The sequence below is a fragment of the Miniopterus schreibersii genome, assembly GCF_964146895.1.
Source record: "Miniopterus schreibersii genome assembly, chromosome: 7".
Classification (NCBI taxonomy): Eukaryota; Metazoa; Chordata; class Mammalia; order Chiroptera; family Miniopteridae; genus Miniopterus; species Miniopterus schreibersii.
The window spans coordinates 71102299-71127990 of record NC_138108.1 but is presented as its reverse complement, the minus strand read 5'-3'; the positions used below and the strand labels follow the sequence as shown (position 1 = coordinate 71127990).

The window sequence follows — 25692 nt, the reverse complement described above, 5'->3', positions numbered from 1 at the left end:
GAGAAGCCAGGGGCCGGGCTGCACCCCCTTAAGGTCCACATTTACACTCATTTCTGATGTGGCCTTGTTAAGTCCCACAATGCACTGTCATCTATATGCTGATGATTCTCCAATCCGTATCTCTAGCCCTGACCTGAGCCTTGGCTATCCAATATCCTAGGGAACATCATCACTTGAATGTTTAACAGGCATCTCAACTTCATATGCACCAAAAAACCCCGATGATTGAACGTTCCTTTCTGCACATCGCCTCTCCTGCAAGCCTGGCCTTCCTCAGAAATGTGGTGCAACCAAAAGACCAGAAGCCACCCTTGATCTCTCACTTTCTCTTATATGCCACATCCACGTCATCAGGAATTCCAGGTTTTACTTCTAGAATGTATTCTCACTTGGCCATTTCCTACCAGCACAGCATAGCGGAACCATTCAACTGGAGTTCAAATTCTGATTCTCTTACTTATTCTGTGACATTGGGCAAGTTACCCAACATCTCTGGGGCTCAATTTCCTAATCTTTAAAATGGGTATGATAATTATCAGATCTACCTTACCCACAGGGTTGTTTTAAAGATTAAAATAGTATATATGCTTCTTGCTTGGAACATCGTAAGCCCCATATAAGGTTTTGACAATACTGACATCTTTACTCCCCGCAAGTCCAGTGCTTTATTATATAGTATTAGTATTATTCCGTTAGTCCTAGGTGCCCATCCTAGACCAGGCTACTAATAGCTTTCATCTGGAATCTGAAAATACCTCCTGCCTGGTGTTCCTGCCTCTACCTCTGTCTTGCTATTAGCCCATAGGGCAGCAAGAATCGTCTCACTGAGGCCCAAGTCAGATCGTGTGATTTCCCTAGTTAGAAATCCCTAACGGCCTCCTTTACCTTGTAATTACGCTCCAAGGCTTTACTGTGACTCTGGCCTGTGAGGCTTCACAGGGTCTGGGCCCCGTCTACCTCTCTCAACTCATCTTCTTTCCATTTTTTAACCTTCTACTTTATGTCCCTGGACAAAGTTCCTATTTCTGTTTCTCTACCTTGCAGGCTTTCTACCATCTTTGGGATCTCACACTTGCAGTTTCTTTTGGTCCTTTGTCCAGCTTTCCACTCAGCTGGTTCCCTTTTATCATTTATATTGTACGCAGCAGGCCCAGCATCAGAGGTCGCTGGAGGTAAATACCTCTCTCGTTTCCATCCCCACTCTCCTATTACCATATCAGCTCATTTTTCTTGTTCAGAGGTACTTGTTTGTCTGTTCATTTGTTTCCTTTCTTATTCATTATTTTATTAAATATGTATTTTTGTCTCAGTTCAATGGCTTGGAGATCTAATCCCCGTGTCTAAACAGTGTTCGGCCCACAGAAGGTATTAAATAAATATCTATCAACTACGGACTCAACATGTAATTGTGATGTGCAGCCAGGTTTGAGAATTAAACTACCTCATTTTAAACAGGAATTACTGATTAACAAAAAATGCTTATGCCTAGCATTTTAACTGTCATACTTTCACAGAAAGGTATAACTGAGGAGAGAAAGCTGTTACTCACTTTAGCACATGGAATTACCATATTTTTCTGCACGAAATAGGTTTTTCCCTGTAAGAAGCCACGTTCTTCTGACCTTGAGGCTATAACTAAAGCATCGGCATTTACCTAGACTCTAGGTCCTTGAGGTTCAGGACTCCCAGGTGGTCTCAGGCCTCTTCTCCCCCTGGCTAGAGTCTAGGAGTCAGAGATGCTCTGGGAGTTGAGAGTGAGCTAAGGGGGTCTCATCCCGATTTCTAGTAAGGTATGAAGTTGGTCAGTGAGTAGGGAGGAAGGGCTGAGGGGATGCGGGAAGGGGGCCTGGAGACAGGCAAATCCTGTATTCAAGGGACATGCCATAAGCAAGCCTGGGCCTGAGGCTGAAGTCCAGGATTAGAGAACAGAGATGACACAAGGTCCAGTCAATACATTATGGAGGTCAAATCTGGGAAGAATCCTTGAGTCAGTGGTGTGGGATGAGGTGGGGTGAGGAGTGGTCTTTGACAGAAGGGGCCTGCAACATGTTAAAAATGGTGAGCTTTATTCTGAGTAAGCAGTCTCTGAAATAGCAGCCTTGGAAGTCTAAATATGAAAAAAATAGAAAACACCACATCTAACACTTAAAAGTTCCAGAAAATGTTCAAGTGGCATCCATATCGCCCAGGGGGTCCCTTAGGGCAGAAACATAAATACACCAAATGGTTTCTCCACCAGACAGCGGGACCCTAAGCAAATATTATAATTTAGTCCCAGGGGAAGTCGCTGCGGGGAGGTGAGGGTGAGTGGCCGCCTCTTCTTCATGAACAACTGAAAATGGCTGAAACCAAGACACCAAGTAGAGAAAGCAACTGCTAAGAAGAGAAGGGGAACACGTGCGGTGTGTGTGCTGATATCACTGTGCCTGCTGGCCCTAGAGTTGTCCTTGGAAGGTAAATGTCTTATTTAGCAAAGCCCTCGGTGAGCCCTGGGAGGCGCATGGAGTGACACCGTGAGTGGGGTACACAGACCCCCAAATCTCAGCATGGTCAGTGATGGGAACTTGGCTGAGAGAGAGCAGGAAAGAGCCGGCCGTGCTCGGGGTAGGAGGCTGGGGTCAAGGAGAGGGGCACGTGTGAAGTGTCCTGGCGCTGAAGGGCTTAGAGAAAACAGCCGGCTGAGACCAAGGTCAAAGCGCTTGGCCTTTGGAATATTCTGCCGTGAGCACATAGCCTTCGTGGGGTTGGACTTGGGGAAAAAATTGAGTAAAGAGGGCTCTGCTTTACGTGAGGTTGGGAAGGAGAAAGAAGGACTTAAAATCAAGTGCAGGTAGGAATTCAGGCCCAGGAAGGACCCCAGGAAGGGACACTCTGGGGTAGGGGTGGCACTTGACTTTCCTCAGGCTGACGGATACTGTGCTTGGACCATATTTACTCAACTCTCAAAGTCACGGGCTCCTCAACCTTGGTTGTTTTAAAATATTCTCATGATAGTAATCAAAACTATAGCATTATCAGAAGTCACCTCTGCATCTCCTCTGCTTTTCCACAGCTTCTTGGGATGTGTTTGGGGAACACGAATTAAGGAGGCTGCTTCCCACCACCCTGAGGATCATTCTTTGGTGCTCCCTACAACCAGGGGCCAAGAGGTCAGGGTACATGTACTGGTTGTTTCAAAAACACACCAATGACAAATAGTTTTTGGTTTTCTAAAATTTTGCTGTATAGCATCATAATTTGGGCAAGTAATTTTGAAGAATTATATTTAATGCCCCTGCAATCTTCCGGAATAGCATTTGGTTGAGGTGTATAAACCTGTGGGGGGGTCCTTGACTGGCTCTGAATGCAGCCTTCTAGAATGAGCCTTCTATTTGCACACAATAATTGCTAACTTAATGTAAATGATTATACAGAAAGCAGATATAATAATTTTTTTAAAAAATAAAGAAACATGAAATTCATATAAGAATTGGATGATATATATATGTGTGTGTGGTTATATATGTAGGTATATACATATATTATATATATTTAATGGAGATCGCTTTTTATTACCTGTAGACAATAAATAGTAAGATATATGGGGGCAAGGAGAGAGTCAACTTAATATTGAGCAAAGAATTTTAGAAAACAAGCAGTAACACTTTGCCTAGAGAAAATTAACTTAGAAAATAAAGTATTTTAGGGAATTAAAATTGTGAAGCTTAACGGCACTTAGAAATAGCACCTATTGCATTCAACTAATGCTGGATGCGAGAGTTGTTGCCTGAAGTAGAAAGGTCTCTGTGAAAGTAAAAAAGTAAAATTAAAAGGAGAGGTTCTGCTTCTTTTTATTCAGTAAGGGCTTAAGAAACACTGCCAAAGATATGTTCTAAATACCTCTTGACTTGATTAAATAAAATGTTGTTCACAATGTTTTGGCAGTGATAATTAGGTAAACTAAGCATTTTTCACTGTAACCATAAGTAAAACTAACAACTTAAGTACGTGGTTCTAGGGAAGCAGGAACTTGTAATATCCACTCATCCCTATTGTTAAATCCAGTTCATTCATCCTCAAGACAGAGCTGTTTCCCAAGCTCTCGGAGGGAAACTCTGGTGTCCATTGAGAAGGCGCTCCCACTTTTCACAGTGACTGTCTTCAAAATGAAAAAGGGAGGAGAACTTTGGAAGGAAGGAGTGACTTCTGGCCGTTTGGCCAAGGGGAGCTGCCGGAGGTTCCCTAAACTGCCCTCTCTCTGCCCATGTGCGACACCACCTGCTTTCCTATCTCCCTTCAGTCCCTCCTGTGTGCAGGGGCTGGAGCTTTTCATTCACAGGGGTTTTGTTGATCGCTGTGTCCAGATACAGGGAAGATGAATGAAGGACCGGCAGGCGCGCTGGCTTGGAGAGGGTGGATAGAAGAGCCCATGTGCCAGGCACTCTGTACAAACACATACTAGTTCACTGAACCCGCATTACTTCCCTGTTAGGTGAGTCACTCTTATTAGCCCCATTTTTGCAGTTGAAGAAACAGAGGCACAGAGAGCCTAATTAATTTGCCCAAGGTTTCAAAACTAGAAAGTAGTACAGCTAGGATTCAAGCCAAACCCAGGAATCTGCTTCCAAAATCCATAATCTCAACAATGTTGCTCTACTACTGCTGAGGAAATTAGAGTAAAAAGGGTAGTATGCCCACGATAGACCACCTGGTGGCTTCAAGGCAAGATTTCAGGAGCCAGCCATAGAAAACAAGATGTCTCCAATCTTACGTCTTCACCCTGCTGAAGTGTCATAATTCTGTAGGCCCGATGGGAGAGCTACACTTGCAGAGGTTCTGAAGGCCCCTTGCACCTAGTCTAAGAAGGGATGGGCGGCCCTGGTCGGTGTAGCTCAATTAGTTGGGCACTGTCCCATGCACGGAAAGGTCGCTAGGTTGATTCCTGGTAGGGACACATGCCTGGGTTGTGGGCTCAATCCCCGGTAGTGGGTGTGCAAGAAGCAGCCGATCGATGGTTCCCTCATTGATGTTTCTCTCTCTCGCCCTCCCTTCCTCTCCCTATCTAAAATCAATAAAAACATATTTTAAAAAAATAAAAAGAAGAGACAGGCCACCCATATTCCTTGCTTAAAATAATTATGTCTCAGTTGTACATGCTAACAGAAAACTTATTAAAATGAGATAAACCCACTCCTAGAAAAAGGCATCTGCTAAATCTTTCAGCATGTAAAAAATCTATCAAGAACTAATAACTGGAATGTTCTTTGAGGGCTGCTAGACACATTCAGGAATTAACACTTGAAGTGACGTCAAATGCCCTTAAGTAATAGACCAGCAGTTTCAAACACGCTTTAAAGGACTATGAAAGTTCAAGAACCTCCCTCAGGCACCTTTAGCTAAGCTTCACCTCTACATTAATGTTCTACACTGAACTTCCACACAGATTTTTAAAAAAGTGATGATTCTGCTTAAAATTTTATCTTTTTACAATCATGCTTACATACTATTGGATATTTATTAATCCACTCACTCATCCATTATATCAGGTACTGGGTAAACAAAGTGAAATAGCGAACAGCTCCTCTTTCAACTTTAGGAGAACTGGTCCAGCGTGAGGACTGAACTGAATTTAAAGTGAATCATTGTCTGCTGCACTCTTTTTGAAGGCAATACAATCACAGTCACTAGGCCAGGAGTCTCTGAGCGCTGCAGATGAAAGCCCTTCACCAACAGAGTAATCACAATGGGAGAGAGGGGATCCTATTAGTCTGGGGAACTGAGACTCGAGAAGGAAACATTTATAGTGACTCAAAACCAGCGCCAACAAAAGAAGCAGAACACTTATTTTTCTTTAAATGTGTAAAAATCGTTTCATTTCGTACCTCTAGAGCTTTCAGTCTTTCTAACAGCAACTTGGTCTTTTCTTTGCCTTCATCCGCGCTGCTGCTTTCGCTCCTCGAGTCCTCATCGACCGCCATGTGAAGATCTTCCAGAGCTTCTCTGTGCTTCCTCTCATCCTCCGACAGCGTTTCCTGAAGCGAGAGAACTCTGGTTGGCAATAACCTCCACTGAAAAATAAACAAGAGTCTACGGATGAACATTTTGGAATCTCCCTACTGCTTTTGCATTCTTTCTGGGGCTGAGGTAGAGATTTCGCTGAACAAATTCTGAGTGGTGCTTATAGTAATAAACACAGTAGATATTTTTTAATGAATCCTGGCAGGACAAAGCCATTGGGTCACTGCCTCTGAATCCACATGTCCTCTGCCCAGCTGGAGAAGTGGCCTAGCCCACAAAGCCTTGGCTGGAGTCCTGCGGTTAATCCATTTTTATCTGCACCATGGAATTCAGTTGTGCTTTAAACTGGGCACAAATAAATCAACTTTCATACCTTGATTTGTGAACAGCTTAGCTCCTCAAAAAAGAATCATTAAAGTCATTGGGCATAAAGCCATTTAATTAATTGAAGGAAAATATTCAATAAATATTGACATGATAAGGAATTTTAAGTTTTGAATTCTTAGAAATCAGAATTCTAAGCTGAAACCAATGTGTTCCTTTGGCTCAGTAATGACACAGCTTTTAAGGACCCCGTAGTCCCTTTTCTAGCACTCCAGGATTTGCAGTACAGCCTTGAGGCAGACAGAAATGTGGTTATCTGGTCTTACCTCCCTGCTGGAAGTACCTCACTCAACCTTGTCTCTGGCAGCTTTTTGGAAGCTGAGATGTGTTAATTTGAGCCTCACAACCGGCTCTTGTTTTCAAGGGAAAAAATAAATGTCAAGAGAATATCATAGGAAAAAAATGCCACCCATTTTGTATATACATCCAGACCCTGATGCTACAGAAATGGGTGACATCACTCCATTACACTAATTCTCCCCACAGTGCTGCAGAAATCCTTGTCTTAATACAGCTGGTTGTCACCATGGGCTGCATCGGATTATCAATGATCAGCCACTTCTTTATCTTCAGCACTAAATCAAGACCATTTGCAAATACAGAAGCACAAAAGATATGATTCTTAACCTCTAGCCACTTACACAATCTACTCAGAGAAGAAAAATAGCAAAAGAGGGAAAAATAACAGGTTTCCAAACTGCACACACAGGTGCTTTGGAGGTGTCAAAAATATTCAACTTATCTTTTGAAAATAAATGATGAAGTATAGAAAAATATTTTCACATATATGTACACATATGTGTATGTGAAGATATATGTACATATATAGCTGAAGACCACATAGTATCTTGACCCATGTGAATCTACTTTGTATAGATTTCAAGATATAATTTCCTTGTCACCTCTCTATAGAAATGCACAATGAATAGGAAGGTGGCAGCTCTTTATGAAATCAGGCCTGTCCAACCGCACACAGTGTAGTGTGCAGGTGTGTTCACATCCATAGGGTATGTGAGTTCAGCTCAGATAAATGTCGGGCAAGTTGAAGGTGCAGATCCTCAGGCCAGGACAAAAATCCAGGTCATGGGCATATTTTTATAGCTTTGATTCTTTAAGGTTTGTTCGCCTGTTGGGCTTTCATTCCCATGATGTGGAATATGAAGTCTGTAGATCTAGGAACTCAACTTTGCAATGAAGAGGTCCTTCTACTTCTTTTTTAAGATTCAGGATCACTACAACAAAACCCTAAACTGGGATTGTAAAGCAAACTGTTTTAAAAATATTACCTACATCTATTTCTCTGTATGAATTATGGCTTTTCACTGTTCTTTCAGCCAATGGCATATGTGTGTGTGTATGTGTATGTACATATATATGCACATACTACATATATACATATACACACACACCCTATAATACTTAGGTTCTACAGCTAATTAAACAAACAAAAGAAAAGTCGCTGGTATGGTGAGTGAGCAGCTCAGAGAGTTTGGACTATGGTAGTTGAGATTCCAGATCTACCCTTTTAGCAGCCTGGCAAATAATCTTGGGCAAACCATTTAATTTCACTAACTCTTGGTTTCTTTGTCTCCAGCATGCCTATATGAGGCAAATGAATATACAACATACACACACATACAGTCAATTCTCCTTATCCACAGTAGTTATGTCCTATAAAGTAGTCATGGACCCAGAATTATTGAGTACTGAATCAGTGCTCCTAGGGGGAATACAGAGTTTGGTTCTGTAGGCCTCTGGCCACAACACTATTATCACAAATCAATACATAGTCTTGTTTTATGAGTGCTTCTATTTAAAGACACTTCAAGATTAACCAAGAACATATATGCATAACCCACGGACACAGACAATAGTGTGGGGAAGGCCTGGGGTGGGTTGGGGTGGGGGCTGGGTGGAAGGGGAAAAAGTGGAGGGAGAATGGGGGATAGGGCACAGAAAGGACACTAGTTTATGGTGTGACAGCAGAAACCAGAGGCAGGGTGTTGCCTGGTTTGACCTCAGCTATAAATGAGCACAAGAGGTGACAAAATTATCACTACTCTGTGAATGTCCATGAATGACCATGAAAACACTGCAAGTGTTGATTTGGAGACTGAAAATAAATTTAGGGGGAAGGCAAATTCACAAATACAGAACCTACAAATAACATGAACAGATTGAACACACACACATACACACACCCCTAAGGTCTGTTTAGACACAGTGCCTGAATATTACTATATGAAACAACTGGAAATAATTCAAGATAAAATAGGTTAAGTATGAGTGTTTAGATTATATAAAACACAAGAGCCACCTTACATTATTTGGAGAAAAGGCGATCAATGCAGGCTGCTAGCTGTGATTTCATGGACACGGAGCCTGACTAGGCTGTGACAGAGGGGTACAACTTGACTAGTTAGAGAGGCAGAGGGTGGGACTTTGGGTTACAGAGAAAATTGAAACAAAGGCTCCCAGTCAGGAGTAAGTTCTGTCCTTGTTGGTTTATGAGGAGACCAGCTAGGCTATAATACAGAATAACATTTGAGACAGTAGTTGAGGAACAGGACTGAAGGGTAAAAGAGACAAAGGGTTCTTGGACCTGAGAAAGAAGAAGTCAGACATGATTCATTCATTCATTTGTTCATCCTGCAAATGTTTATTGAGCTCCAATTACTGGCCATTCACTGTTCTAGATGCTGGAGATGTGGTCAAGTTCCATGAACGTATATTTGAATGGTGGGAAACGTGACAATCCTCAAAAGAAATAAGTAAGTTACATAGCTATAGCTAGTGGTAAATGCTATGAGGAACATCAATCATCAGGATGTGACCGGCAGTGGTATGTTTAGGACAATATTAGAGATGGGACTTCAGGGTGAGGCTGTCTGAGGAGGTGACAATCTGGGCTGGGAAAAACTGGTAAGAAGGAAGCAGCCATGTGGTCTGGGGGGAAAGCATTCCAGAGAGGAGGCGCAGCCAGCAAGCTCCCAGTGGCCGGGCTATAAACTAACCTCGCTGGCCAGCTGAAAGGAGTCCCTAGGATGGACTTACAGTGACTAAAGCGCATGAATAGAAGATGCGATCAGCAAGAGAGCTGGACCATGGAGGGTCTTGCAAGGAGTAGAAAGCAGTATGGATTTTATTCTAAGTGCAGTAAAAGAAGGCTCGGAGGGAATGGGGGAGTGATAGACTGATTTAAATTTCAGAAACATCGTCCTGGCTGCTGCAGTGGAGTGTGAGCTGTGCTGGAAAGGAGCTGGGAGATCAGCTGGGAGGCCTTTTTATAGGAAGGGATAAAAATTAGAAATACTTGGAAAGTTTTAGATAAGGACTTGCCAAAAGTAGTTTCCATACTGGATTGGCAGGTCAGAAGCCCTGGATTCAAAGCCCTGCTTTTACACGTTTGCACTTTGCTGGGCGAATCACTGGACCTTTTTGCGTTTTAGCCTTCAGTTTCACCACGACATAAAACGCAAGGGCTGGACTCACTGTCCCTTTCGGTGCTAAAGTTCTAAGATTTCAAATCCTCAAGGCAATTTGCAGGAAGGAAATACTGTCGATCCACTCAACAGTAACGGGGTGACGTGAGAAGAGAATGGGGGCCTCTCCGCTCTGTAATAAGAAGGCTGTTAGTGGGAACTCGAGAGAGGTTTGGCTAAAGTGGAATGATGGCACCCAAATCGGCAGTGGTTAAGCAAAAAGTGAAGAGAGAAAATAGAGGCAATTTTTTAGACACTCACTTGAAAGTTTGGCAGGGCAGGAAACGGAATACAAAGAGCTGTGGCTGAAGGGCATTGCAGAGACAAGTGGGAACCTTTTTCAAGTTACAGAAACTGAGCTGTTTGAAGAACTAAGAGGAGAGGGGGCACTGGAGATGGCAGCGAAAGTGGGGGTGTACGCAGAAGAGATCTGCAGAGCAGAGAAGGCAGAGGGTGATGGGCTTTGATGGAAAAGTCAAGTTTCTTTCAAGTGCAGTTCCCTGCAAAATATCGCTTTGCAGCTTAACGTCCCAGCTTGTATTTCTAAACCATTAGTTAGTGTCTGGCTTGCGTTCTTGCAGAACAAGGATTGGAGTGTATACAATTGATTTGAGAAATGCAGGAAATACCAGTAGGAGAGAGCATCAGGGAGGGAGGGAGCCACTGAAGGGCATACTAGTAAGGGACCGAAGCCAAATCTGTGGGAAACTCAGGGAAAAGGGGCAGAACCCAGGCCTCAGGATCATCCCACCCCAGGGCTGAGGGAGTTGCATGTTTATGCACCAATCCCTGAGAATCAATGGTAGCTTGGGGGTCAACCTCCTGGGGCTCTGGCTGCCACAGGCAGCAAGGCTTTGCACACCCCTCACATAAACATGTCCTCTGACACAGACACAGAGAGCTGGGAGCCACAGGGGCACTCTGGGCAGCTCTGGGGGATGGGCGGCCACTGCTGATGTCCTCTGCAGAGGAGGCCTGTGGCTGCTCTGATGTGACACCACCCAGGAAAGAAAGCCATGACTGTATGTAGCTCAGACTACTCACAGACCAAAAAGCCCACTTCTTGGTGTTTCATATTCTAAAATGCCCTGAAACAAACCCAGAAGGTAGGGTAATCTGTCCTGTCCTTTTCTCTGCTCTTGTCTCCTTCGTCACTTACCAATGAGAGTGTTAGAGTGTAATGTAATAAAGAGAAAGAGGGAAGATGGGTGGAAAAATGTGTTGTAAGTAAGTAGATGAACAAAAGAGAAAAATAAGAGAGAAAGTAGAAGAGAGAGCTGAAAACACCCTACTGCAGGTCACTATTGTCGATTTCAGAAAGGGTAGCTGTTCAACTTACATTACACTCATAAAAGCATGACAATTTTAAAAAAATCAAGTATATGTATTCTCTTCACATATAAATAGTCTAGATTTTTTTTAAATCAGAAATTTTAGTTTGTATGCCGGTTAATGACTATGATATACATGGTAAAAGAGAGAAAGCAAGACAGAAGTCAGAAACATGTTTTTAAATGACATATATTCTCCTATGCGCCTCCTAGAGAGACACACAAAAAATAAGCCAAGTCTACTCCTGAGACTGCCACACTACGAAGGGAGTGAGCTGATACCAGTTTTCATGTTTCAGGTTTTTATGGACTTCCATCAGCAGTGAATTCTATAAAAGGGAGGCCACCACGCAAACAACTTTCACTCCCCACATATTTCATATATGGTTGAGACCATAAGCTTGTTTACCTGGACAAATACCAGCTGGTGCGCAGGAAGTTCAAGATTGAGGAGCTCAGTTAGCATCCAAGGGTTTAAATCAAACTTGGCCATGGCAGAACATAAAGCAATCCTCAGAGCTGTGAGTTTCTCTAAGCGAACCAGGGCAATGATTCAATTTCTGGGGAACCCTCATTTTTTGTTCTCAAACAGTCAGCACCATTAGGCCTATGTAAAATACTGCCAATCGACACAGAGCTCTGGGGCGCATCTGCTCAACTCAGACAGATGGCCGGTCAGGGAGCCAGTTAGTCTAAGAGCAGGCAGTGGAGCTCTTCACTGCTGGCCGCCCACCGGCCAGTCAAAAGCATCGTGGAGGGAGAGAATCAAAGTGTCTTATCCATCTTCCCCAAAAGGGTCTTATCCATCTTCCGGTCACCAGCTTCCCCAGCCCAGCACACAGTTGGATTCATGGAAGTTTCCTGAGCTCACCTTACTTTATAATTAATTAATTAATCCATCCATCCAATAAATATTTACTGAGCAACTCGTATGTGCTGGATGGAAGATGCTGGGCATGCAAATGTGAATAAAAACACAGGTGGCCCCTGCTCTCATGGGGCTCAGAGTCTTGTGGAAGGAGACAGATGATAGTCTAATGTAAATAGCACTGTGATGTGTGTGGGAAGCAGAGTTTCCTGGGGATTCAAGAGTCAATGATAGAGGGATGCAGAAGAGAGGTCAGGAAGCAAATGTCCACAGTGAACACCATGAAAGTTAACCAGGAAATGACCATGAGGGGGAAGGAGGGGAGAGCAATTTAAAAGGTCTGAAAGGAGCTTTGTGTAGCTGGGGAGGGAAATGAGGCTGGCTGGGCTGATGGGGCCGGGCCACAAGTCAGGGAATTTTGCCTTTATCCTACGGGCAATGGGAAGCCATCGATGGTGTGTGTGTGTGTGGGGGGGGGGGGGGTAACTCTGTAGGGCTTGGGTTCAGAAACAGCTGTCTGGTACAGTGCGCAAGATAGATTGGAGGGAGGTTAACAAAGATGTGGGAAAAAGATGCTACTGCAATAGTCTAAGCAGGAGTTGACTGAACTATGACAAGCTCACAAAATGAGACCTTGTGGTTTGTAAATCATCCTGTAATTTTGGTACTTTAGTATGAACTTCCTCCAACAATGACAAACAACTAACATTTCCTTAGGGCACCGCTGTTCAGACAGTGGGCCAACAGCAACTGGCATGAGAGTCAATGGGGGGAGGGGAAGGGAGATGCATCGCTTGTTTAAAATTCAAATACCCCGGCCAACAGTGGCCCTAGTGAATCACAGCATCTAAGTGTGGAGCCAGGACTCCAATTTTGGAGAACACCCCAGGTAATTAAGCAATGTCGAAGGTGAAGAGTCTCTGGACAAAGATGCCCCAGCACAGAACATGAATCACCGTCGCTTCAGTAAGTTTTTGTGGTTGTACATTTGATCTAATTTTTATAATAAGTGAATGAACAGATAATTACTAATCATTCAAACCACTAGAGAGTAAAGAGGGTAGCTATTAATAGTATACTGGGACCACAGCTGTAAGCCAAGCAAGCTGGCGCATGCCCACCGAGAGCGTGCTAAGCACTAACTCAGTAATAGATGCCAGCTGTTGACAGACACAATAGAAACCAGTCTACCTTAGGGAGATGAGAGACCCTTGGACAATTTCTGAGTTCTGAGTGTCCAATGCCACCCTGCTATGGCTGTGCCTTTTCAGGGAAGCAGATGGCATTAACAGCCTGTAACTACTTCGAATGGCTTCTACAGCAAAGGGCACGAATGTCCCAAGGGACAGGTTCTGTGTGTGCAGTATGGGAGGAAAACTATTTTCCTGCTTGGAAAGCCTTCCTAATTTAAAAATAAGGCTTGCTTGTCCCTTGTGTTTTTATAAGAGTAAGGAGAAATCTGTCCATCAATGTCCTAAGTGAGGTACAAAGTGGCAATTGGTTGTGATGATGGGCTTACAATTTGAGTAAGAGAAGCAATAAAAGACGTTTAAACATTCTTGCCCCTCTCCCCTTGCCCCACCCCCACGCTCAGCCCTGCTGGGTGTGTGTGGTTACCTACGGGGGTGGGGGGGGTGGTGCTAAGGCCGGATCTCAGCCCTGTGGCCCAGGGAAGCGACACTAGGTTTGAGCACAAGATTGTAAGGCAAGTTGGAGAATCCCAAATTAGCTCAGAGGGAAAGACCGTGTGTCACATTTGGACGTGCCTTGGCATTTCACTGGATAGGATCAAGGGAGCGTCAACGTCAGCTGTTTCTTGAGGTCCATGAAGTCCCATCTCCCTGTGAACTATTCGTATCCAGGGTGGGAACACCGACCCATTCTTATCAAGTTTTAGAACAAATAGAAATAAAAAATCTGCATTCCAATTGTCACTAACCAGCTGTGTGACTTTAGTCAAGCCCAGTGACTTCTTTGCTCCTTCATTTCTTCATTTGTAAATAAAATGCACAGACAGAGACCAACCCAAATGTATCCAATTTTGATCATCTGTAAAAACTCAACTTTGAAAGGTAAGTATTTAAAACACTGATGAAGCTCCAGGATTTAATGCAGACTGACAGGAAAGTTATGTCTGCCTGGAAGATACGTTGCCTAAAACAAGCTCTCTCTCACTTGAAAAAACACACACCAGCCCTAGTGGGTTTGGCTCAGTGGTTAGAGCCTTGGCCTGAGGACTGAAGGGTCCCTGGTTTGATTCCGGCCAAGGGCACCTACGTCGGTTGCGGACTCGATCCCCAGCTCTGGTTGGGGCACATGCAGGAGGCAACAAATTGATGTCTCTCTCTTCCACTGATGTCTGTCTGTCTGTCTCTCCTCCCCCCCCCCCACTGTTTCTGAAAAACAATGGGAAAAATATCCTCAGGTGAGGAGTAAAAAAAAAGAAAGAAAGAAAACACACCATAAACAAAAAAAACAACAACCAAAAACCTGTCCTCTTTTTGCTGTGCGCTTCTCTTGAGTGCTGTGATTGCGGTCTGGAGCCACAGTGAAGGCACAAGACCAGTAAAAAGTGCTCCTAATACTCACAGGACATCGTGCCCAACATGAGGCCTCTCAGAAGGCATTTGCTATGGGAGGAATAATCCCAAGTATCTCCTGGTTGCCAGGCCTTAGAAAAATAAGGCGAATGCACTCATGTCTCCATTTTATCATTTAAACCCTGGTGCACACACAGGCCTGCACGTGGAAACACGGCACGTATGCGGCTGCTGCTGCTAGTTAGGCTCCGTTCAAGCTCATCCATTCACTTCTAATGGAGATTGCCCTTATTTCTTACCGTTGCTAAAAAAAGACAAAAACCAAATAACAAAAAAACCTCAAGTGCATGTAGTTGTCTAAGTCGAAGGTGGCAAAACGTAATCATAGAGATACAAAGAGACATCCAGCTTTGGAAAGCCAGTCAGTCACAGAACGTAGAACAGAATTTTTTCATTTTGAATATTCACCCATGTGTTAAATCCACATACTAATGTATAGGAAACATATAAAAAGCTCTAATTTAGGAATGATCACATAAGGCAGAGCTGGGGATGGTGGTAGCATGAAACATTAAGCTCTTTTCAGAACACAAAAAATAACAAATAGCATCTAATATTTGTATAACACCTCAGAGTTAAACGAAACCACCTCATACACACCATTCATACTCGCAGCCACAGGGACAATTCTAGACTCCCTTTACAGACAAGATAATAGGCTTTGTTCAGTTACAGAACAAATGAGTCATGGACGTAATGTACAGCACTGGGAGTATAATCAATAACATCGTAATAACTTTGTACAGTGACATATGGTTGCTAGATTTATTGTGGTGACATCATAAGGTGTAGAAACGCTGAATCACTATGTTGTACACCTGAAACTAATATAATATTGTATGTCTACCATACTTCAATAATGAAAAAAAGAAAATAGGCTCTGATGGGTTATTAAGTGACCTGTTTGACAGTAAGCGGCAGAGCCAAAATTTGAATTCAGTTCCCATTTCAAATGTCACGCTCTTTCCACAAGCTCAGTTGCCTCTTTCAGACATTCTCATGCACCTATAGCTCTGTCCTTAATGGGAATTCTCTCTGGGAATCTGTGATCTTTATTCAGTTTTGAACCCTGCTGCGGACAGCATCTCTCCCAGGGCTCCCAGACCATCCTCCAGGGAGCTGGTGATTTTATCAGAGATGTCAGGTCTGGCCTCAGGTGACTATCAGCAGAATAGGTTTAACCGACCACTCCGCTTCCACAGCTAAAGATGATTCAGTTAGTTCACATTAGAAGCCCACGGTATCACAAGGTGAACGGAAACGCAGAGCCCGGTGTCTGGCCGACAGCCGCCCGGTGAGCTCTGGTGGCGTCAGCTTCTGTGATTTATTTACTCATTTGTTTGCTAGTGGTGGGGAGGGTGCACAGAATATATTGTCACTTTAGATAGCATTTCAAGAAATACCATAAAAACATTGCCAGGGATTGCTAGCAGCTTTTGTTCGGCACTAGCATACTATATTTTAAAGAGGGGAAAATAGCATCAGATAAATCACAGGATTTGAAAAGAACATCCCAATTTGTTCACAGTTTAAGATTACTACTGTCAGGCAAAACATATAAAACTCTTCTTTCTCATCTCTGGATTTGACTTACAAAGTGAACTAGCGCAAGCAGAATCCCCGAGATTAAATGCACGTGATGGAGAAGAGGACCAAGTGTTTCTTTACGTCTCTAATATGAACTCGCGACCGTCTGCGTATCAATTCACATCTACTCCGTGATCCCTCACTCCAAACCCTCCTCGGTATTGCCGCCCAGCTTCCACATTGAACATCTCTGTAGAGTTACATTAATAAATTTCCACCTGATGCTTTTATGGCCTGTTCCATCTATCAGCAACATTTATTTCCCTAGAAAAAGTTCAATTCTAAAGGCACTTTATACAAAGGAAAACTCCACTGTGGAATAGAATAGCGTGAAAAAGTGAGCTGTAATTTCCAATAAAGGGATGCTCTAGGTGACTGGGCATTTAAGATTAGCAATAGAAATGTCTCGTTGTAGCCCACGGATGGCTGTCTGAGTATAACCTGAACAGAAAGAAACCAAAAACAGTAAGAAAGTCATGTAGATGAAGCACTTCAGTGGTTAATGGTCACACTTAAACATGCACAGGTCATTAAAAAGAACTCATAATTTAATGTCAAAATTTGCATTCAAATTCAATCTCTCGCTTTCCTTCCCTCTTCTGCTCTGTTCCATTTTCTGAAAAAATTCACAGGTCAGGGAAGCCAGAGAGCCTCCAGAGAAAAGCTGAGTTCATAGACTGAGGGTGGTTGGCTGTCCCAAAGGAACCAATAATTCAGTCATTGACTAGTTAGTGGTAGGTGGGTGGCTATACTTATTGGTGTCTTTTTATATACCCACAACAGTCATATGTCTGCAATTCCTGAATAGAATTTTAAAGTAAATTTAAACAATTTAAAATGTTCTATCTCACTTTCCTCATAAATATACATTGTCAGATGACCAACATATGCAAAATTTATTCAGAAAATATGGTCACTACTATTATACAATCAGATACTATACTATATACTATAGACTACTGTCGATTGTGTGTGTGTGTGTGTGTACACAATTGCTGGCAGAGAAATATTTCTATTTACATATCTTCTGAGTTTGTTAAACTAAATTGAATTGGCAGAAAATTGCCTCTGCTAAGAAGTAGTTCCTTAAGTGTTCAAATGTAATAATGGTGATGACGATGATGATGATAATAATTAGTTCATATGGAGAAGCCAACTTGTAGTGCTGAATTCAGTCAACAGACCTGTACGCGGTTCCCCACGCCCCAGTTCTAGCGTAAGGCCCTCGGGGGCGAGCACAGTGTCCTATGTGCCACTCCTCATGACCACGCCCCACAGCACAGGGCGCTCAGCAAAGGCCCAGCGCCCTTCAATACGCTGCTGCCGGGTGCCAGATGACATGATCTCCCTTTACGTCTAATGACACCAAGTAAGTTCAACGCTGAACTACCTGTTCTTAAGTACTTGCAACAGAAAGCTATTTTTTAGCAAGTATTTCACTATCAGAAACACAAAGCAATGGACAGATGGACTGTTTTCCTAAAAGATGAAAGTGCCATTGAGCTGACTTCCACTCCTAGACATGAGATTTGCATGCTTCTCCTTTACCTGACATGCCACCACACACATCCCTCACAGGAACGCATGACGTTTTTAGCCACAGTGTTGTCTCTCCTAAAATGTCCTCCAATCTTCTGGAGACTCTCGGACCTGCTCCTAATCAAGGTGTGCCATTCCTCCCACCTGCCACCTTCTGGGATTACCTAGAAGAAGAGCTCTAATGAGGTACATTAGTTGCACTTTAGAAAGTCAGAGATGGATCATCTAGTTAATTCTCTTGGGGGCTCATGTCAGAACAGAGAAAAGCCTCACCTGTGTGCACTTAAATGGAACTTAAAGATAAAACAAGAATATGACCTTTTTCCAGGTACAATTTAAATAATACCTGCTCTCTCTAGTCAGACAAAGTTCAGCGCGCAGAGCAGGGCTCGACTGTGGGGAGTTTTACTGAAGACATGTGCCAGCAATGCTGTCCTGGTGTGCTTTTTGACAGTAACACTATTATTTTTACCCTTATGCCCTGAAAGCGGCTGGAAGCTATCACTTGAGGTGATACTTTGTCATCGAGTGGGATGCACATTCTGACAAGCCACTCAGAGCCACAGGGGGGGCAGAGAGGCAGGGCGCCCGGTGAAGACACCTGCAGCACCGCCAGATGGATCAGTGTGGTAAGAGACGGTTCCAAGGAGACGCAGATAAACCAGAAATAAGCGTGGTCTTAAAGATAATCAGTAAAGTCAAAATACATATATATATTGGAAAAGCACTATAAATGTGCATCAAAAACTTGAGTAACCATTTCTTCATGCAAGATCTCTGTGCATTTAAAGACCAATGAGACCAATGAGCCGGGCAAGCTGTGATTCCTGAGACAAAAGTCTCTCCAGAGGTCTTCCAACATACCCCAACAAATAGTCCTCTGGATCCCACCGATAGTCATGTTAGTGCTAAGGGACTCTCCGTGGCCACAGGAAGAAGGAAACATAAAACCAGCTACTGAGCTGGTTTCTCGCTCCAGGTCTGCCATCCATGGTCAGTGCAGCCTTGGCAAGCACCTTGGTTTTCTGTGACATTGTTTCCTCACGTGCAAAATGAGGTGGCTGGTACTGGAGGTAACTTTCTTCCTTCTGAGCCCCTAGGACTTGCTAACTATCCAGTCATCTCAACACAGTGACTGACCTCCACGTATCACCATAAATCTTTCCTCAGAAAATCATGGATAACAGCGACTGGCCTCCTTGTTCACAGCAACATGTCAATAAAAGGCTGGCAAACATGGTCTACACTCTTAGCTGCCTTAATAAATTATGAGATTACCTGACCTTTCCAAGTAGTCCTGAAGTGCAAGATACAAGATGATCACTCTATAGACTTCCCCTCACTAAAAACACTCACCCCGCAGCACTCCGGCCGTAACTCTTGTTACACAGTAAGGATCCTGCTCCATTTTCACCATCTCTGAGCTCAGCTGGCTCTGTGCGCCCAGAACTAACCCCGACACCGGTAAAAGAGTCAGATACTCAGCTCCCAGTGAAAGGCTTGCGGTTCATCATGAGGATCATCTGTGGAGCCTGGCTGCCCACATCTTCTCTGCCAAGTTCATGCTGTCTTTCCAGGGCCTGGTTTTCATTACATCAGGACCAACATTTAGTTTGGTAACTTTCTAAAACTTGCTAATTATTCAGATTTTAAAAATGGAAGAAAGGCCTCAAGCACAGTTAACAGGCAAACTAATTAGGGCTAATTGAGAATCTTGTCTTGTTTTCTTTGTGTCCATGATTCCCTCCTATTTATGCAATTGAAATACAGTAAACCCTCCACTGTGCGGACCTTGATTTAGTGGACTTTGGATTTAACAACAAAAGTTCCAGTCCATATGTCACATGTAAAAATTAACACCTTGTTAATTTTTAAATGCTTTTAACCAAGATTTGCTTATAATTAAATTGGTTATTTTTTTTTGTTATTAATTCACTGTTATTTTTAACAAATTTTAGTGAATAGGTCATATGTTGGAAGAAAGACTGTAGTAATTTTGCTGATATAAATAAATATTACGTATGTACAACTATAGTCTACGTATTTAAATCCAAGAGTCACCGCTATGAGCTATGTTTGGCAATGATTAGCTGGTACATCACATGTGGTAATTGGTGGTGGTGTCCAGTGGCTGACTTTCTGCAGCAGTTTTAACGTGGGTGGCTGATGTTCCCACGCCCCAGCCCTGTGCTTTGTTTACTCACCGTGACTGGTGAATGTACACATTTACTAGACCTATTCAGTATAAATTTAAAATTATAGTACTATATATAGAAAATGTTTCTGTGAAATTAAAATCCACACTTACTTATAATTACACAAACATGTCTAGATAAGTAAAAATAGGTCAACTAATTAATTAGTCAATTTTTAAAATACACATTCTGAAAACCTACTTAATATATAGTTGGGCTTTCACAGACACCCCATGGCCCAAATTAGTCTGTTATATTGAGGCTTTACTGTCATTTTCTTCTCCAGCAGGGCTTCCCTCAGTACTGATGTTTCCTCAGACATCACTAGTTCTCTGTCCATCCTGTCTGGGGTCTCTGAACGGGGCCGCCTGTGCTCCAGTCATTTTCCTGAGTGACTCACTCACCTACGTGTCCCATGTCCTCATGTTCTCCCAACAGCCTGGGCCTGCCTGCTGACCCATGAGAGCCTCCTCAGCAATGCGCTCACTACTAACTGATGGACTGAACATGGCTGGGAGTGAGGTCCCCAGGCCCTGAGAGGTTAAGTAAGTCCACAAACATTTCACAGCTAATGAGAGACTCACTCAGGATACTAACCTCTAAAAGCTTTAAGGTTACCCATTATCCTCTGATTTCTCTTACCTGAGTACGCATAATCCTTTGGGGTACCTTGGCAGAATACTCATACTCCTCTGTGGTCTCTCATTAGAGAACCCACAGAACCAAAGGGCCTTTCCACTTATGTGGATTTTACTGTCTTTCAAGGACTAACTCAGCTCCCACCTTCCCCAGAAGTTCAATGTGCCTTTTTTTTTTTTCGAGTTTTTATTGATTTTTAGAGAAAGAAGGGAGAGGGTGAGAGAGAGAGAAACATCCATGTGAGAGTGAAACACTGATGGGCTGCCTCCTGCACCCCCACCCACTGGGGGTGGAGCCCACAACCTGGCCATGTGCGCAGACCAGGAATTGAACTGGCAACATTATGGTTCACTGGATGAAGCCCAACCAACTCAGCCACACCCACCAGAGCTCACTGTGCCTTCTAAACAAAGGTAGCAGGTTGGCTACTCTCGGGGAAATGTTGGTGGTAGGTTAATGAAAACAAGACCCTGGTTGTAGGGAGCTTTAGCAGATGAGCAAGAAAAAAATATGCAGCCCAACTTAATGCCTCATAGTGTAGTGGTTCTCAAACAAGACTGCACATTAGATTTTTAAAATCCTCATGACCAGGCCACACCCCAGACCAATTAAATCAGAATCCCTGGGTGGAACCAGGACATCACTAATTTTTAAAACTCTCCAGATGATTCCAGGGCATGGCTAGGTTGGAGAACCACTGGTACAGAATGTAATTAATGCTGCTCCTGCAGACTATGGGACTCGGAATCAAAAGGCCACGTCCACAGTAACCTTACCCTGTACGATGCTCGTAAAATCAGCTGCTTCTGTGAAGCTCAGTTTCTTCACCTGCAAAGTGAAGCTGGACTTTCTGCCCTTCTATTTGGAAAGGTTAATGCAAGGGTCAAATGAGAGGATGTGGAAGTGTAAATTGTAAAACACACATTAACTGTTATTGTGGCAGTTTTCACCACCAGTTCTCCAATGGTGATTATGCAATGCTCAGGAGAAAAAGGGAAATAAAAAGCCAAAGAGAAGAAAAATACAATAATAGAAGGATTTGAAAAAATTAAAAATAGTGACTCAAGAGTAATGCAGCCTAATTCATATCTTAAGGATATATTTACAAGGCATTTTGTAAATGAAGTAAAAAAAGAATGCTTGCAATGGAACTATTTTCAGATCATCACTTATAATTACGGTAAAGGCTTTCTAATTCGGGCTTGGCCTTAATGGGGAGAAATGAATTTACTGTGCTAACTTATTAACTTTGTGTAGAAACCAAATTTATTGGGGGGTGGAATGGCAAACAGACCACATTTGGAAAAACATATATTTTGATATGTTTACGAAACAATGGAATCATCATGAATGACAATCAATCTTTGCTTATTCATTTAAACAGATGAGGGCAGAAAATAAGCCATTAAAAGGCCCTAATTCAATAGGGCTTGCAAAAGGTCCCTTGAACTTGTCACTTTGACATGGTGCATCCACAGACAGCGGGCAGTAAATGGCACTGAGACAGCACATCAAGTCTTCAACAGTTACAATGCTCGTAACAGCCTGAGGTCTGGGTCCTGAGGGTGTGAGGTCAGGAGGGCAAAGGGGATGCATAGGGCACCTGGCAAACCATTGATGGCTGCAATCTGTGAGCTGCGTGTGCTGGCTTTCTCTCCACTTCTCTACCCAGTGCTACTTCTCAACACCTCTTCCCTGGCACGTGTGTCCCAGGCAAGGCCTCATCCAGCCAGACTTAAGAAGCACAGACGCATAGAAGCTCCTAAATAGCCTCAGGAAAATTATTTCCTTGTCTCCTTCCCCTCAAATCCTCCATCCTAAATTCCAGTTTAAGGATGAGTTTATGGCTCACACTGACACGTGAATGACTTTCCCTTAAGTATAAGTTCCTGGAATCTGTGACTTTAAGTGAAATGATGTATAATGAAACCAATTTTACCATAAGCTAATTGATCTACACAAGAGTTATGCTCCTATGGCATATTTCTGGTCACAAAAACATCAATAAACTTCTAAATGAAAGCCTTAACCACTTCTAATGTTAAATATTAAGATAAAAGTGAGCTCTATATACATTTAAGAAACAATAAAAACAGTAAGATACATTAATTTCCAAACCGCTTATTCTAGTTCAGGGTCACAGGTGGCAGAGTCTCTCCAGGCAGCTCAGGGCATAAGGCAGGGGCTCCACTCTGGACAGGAAGCCCTTCCATCACAGGGTAACTCCCACCCATACCCACACCCAGACAGGGACAACACTGGCATGCAAGTTCACCTCATGTGCACAGTTTTAGGATGCGAGAGGAAACCGGAGACCCCAGAGAAAACCCCCATGGACATGGGGAGAACATGAGAACTCCACACAGACAGTGGCCCTGCCGGGAATCGATTTTCCCCCCCTCATCAACATTTTAACAAAACATCACTGAGGGAAATGTTCTTCAAGGCTCTGCTGTACTCTCTTGATTCTTAATTTCTTGCATGGAATGATGCTTTTAATAGATGGAATTTTAGAGAAACATATAAAAATAAGAACATATTAGCAGAGAGGGTCTGGGGATGACTTGATTGTGCAGTAGACAAGGTACCACCCAAAAGGCCAGTCCTGTCTGTGAACCTGACCCTGGGTTAAGGCTCCTAATGCATTTTGTCATTTTCTCCAATTCTGAAACTTTTATAATTTTAGCAGTTTCAGCAGTGCTGGCTGCTAGGGTGGGCTAGAGTGGGACAGGGTAAGAGGAAGAATTTGTGTGAAAAGAGATGAGTAGATAGATGGGGCTAGATGTGTAATAATACACAATTGCTACTGTTCGTTGACTAATGTGCTATGCATGTCACATGCCAGCTCCAACTGTTAGGTGAAATCACGTCTGGGAAGCTCTTCGAAGACAGCAGCCCTTCCATTTAGCCTTACTGTGGAGAAGAGGAAAGGGAGACTCAAACTGATCAATGTGTCATCACAAAACTAATTGAGAGAGGACACTGGGCTCGGCTTCCAGGTCAATCTGACCCAGAACTTTTTCTTTTTTCTTACTTACTTTCTCCATCTCACATTCTCCACCCCCACCCCCCGATATATGCAGTCTCTACACAGCGAGGGCTTCTGGGAGCTCATGGCATCAGTGTAACGGTGCACACCTTTCCTTTGCTCAAGTTGCCTCTTTCCATTATTAATCTAAGGTAATTCTCACACAGCAAGAAGCAGCCCAGAGCACTGTCTGCACTTATATTTGAATGCCTGGCTCACAGACCGACATGGGGCAGAGGGAACAAGATGTGTTTAGTGAACTTCACCATCTTCACCCTCCAGAGCCAGAGGAGTTTACAAAGCCCAGTGTCAGGGGGGAGGCGAATCCTCCACCTTGGACACCAGCACAGCTGGCACAACCTTAGCTGACCTAAGGTTAGATAATCTACCCTTCAGGCAATAGCAGAAATACTGGTGGGATAGAAAAGTCACTGAGTTTCCACTGAAGTACATTCGCCTACACCCTATAAGTAAAACTTCTCTAAGAATCTTCTCCTGCACTTTCCCCACAGATTTGAGCTGGCTAGAAAAAATGGTCACAATCATGGTGTTGACTGACTCACAGTCTTAATGACATATTAGAATCCCCCAGGGACATTTTAAACATGCCAAGACACAGTCTCAGCTCTGGAGATGGGGTAAAATGTTCTGGGTTGTGGCGCAGGTAGGCTGAGAACCGGATCATAGTCTGAGCCCTTGTCTCACATTTGAGTCCTGGAGAAGATCCCTTTTTGCAGATGGCCACTTTTCCCACGTCTGGAGTCTGCTGTGCAGGGCTCAGGGACAAGCTTCTAAGCCTGAGAAGGCCTGGTCTGCTGCCTCAGGTATGCCTGTGAGGCCAGTTAACACCTGAGGCCTGCACTGGCTAACTGCAGGCAGCAGATCCTGGCCGGGCCCTTTTTCTCTCGGCCCACGCCTGGTGCTTCCTCTTCATTGCCATGCTGGGCTCGCCGTGCAGACAAATCAATAAGGATGTATAGCTGAAAGGTTACTGTATAGGAGAGATCTCAGGAAAATTGTACATTTTCCCCCAAGGGCTATTTTATCTCCATTTCATAAAGCACTGGTAAGCCAAGTCCTAAAATAAAGAAAATTATAGTTTTGTAGCCTTAGGTGGGTTAAGAAAATAGGACCAAAGTTCAAGGATTGATATCATCGTGATTTTGCTCTGTTCAAATGTATTTGTCCCTACGAGGGAGAAATAGCTGATATGCCTGGTTAATGATCCGAAGCGCCCTAAGTATTTGCCCAAGCCACACACTTACTAAAAAGCAGCGGCTCCTGGTTTCTATCCGCAGCACCTCCTGACCTGAGACGCTCTGTGAATGTTCCAGACTCATTCCCTCTGCAGAGATGAGCTGAGGAAAGTGGCTCGTGTTCATGGGCAAAACCCAGCTCACCTCTATGGAGAGGTGCTTTTCCAGGGCACCAATTTATTCAGAGGTTACATTTGTCTTAACAGGGAGACTATTTTCTGCTTTTACTTGGTAAGAGTTCAGTTCAGGGTCAAAGCATCTAACAAGAAAAGTATTCATATCTGAGCAGAGAGTTCAGGCAGAAATTGAGAATGAGAAAGCAGAGACAGAACCCATTAAACCAAGGATTTAAATTCCCGCAAAGTATGTAAGTGACTATCTGAACTCTAAGTGACAGCATTGAAACGTCTCCGATCCCTTGCAAGTATTTCATGTGACGTTGGAATTACAGAGGTGAGTGTTCTTATTCAGGTGTGCTAACAGGCAGGTGCTCCCAAATGAGGCTGTTCTGGAAACTTCTGGACCCCTAAAAAGCTACTTCTGTAGGGTGTAAGGTCATAAATTCATCTTACAGAAGGATTTCAAAGAGAAGAGAACTGTTTTATGTAGGACAGTGCTTCTGGTTGTACTGAATCTCATCATACGCTTTGGCTTTGAGAAACCCTGATTTTTCTGCGTCTAAACTTATACAAACAGAGGATGTTGCTTTAAACAAAACTAAAAAAAAAGAACAGAAAGAGGAAGCAAGGAAACTGCTTCCTTGAGGAACACTTCCAGCCCTTTAAA

The 25692-nt window shown here is 43.4% G+C and overlaps 1 protein-coding gene across 1 annotated transcript in view; it reads right to left on the bottom strand.

Annotated features, from left to right (window-relative positions):
- Positions 1 to 25692, bottom strand: part of NCKAP5 (NCK associated protein 5) — a 789197-nt gene that overhangs the window by 248624 nt on the left and 514881 nt on the right. The window contains exon 7 of the mRNA XM_081142261.1: positions 5862 to 6011. Within this exon, the coding sequence (XP_080998387.1) occupies positions 5862 to 6011 (150 nt within the window). The remainder of the gene's footprint in view (positions 1 to 5861; positions 6012 to 25692) is intronic.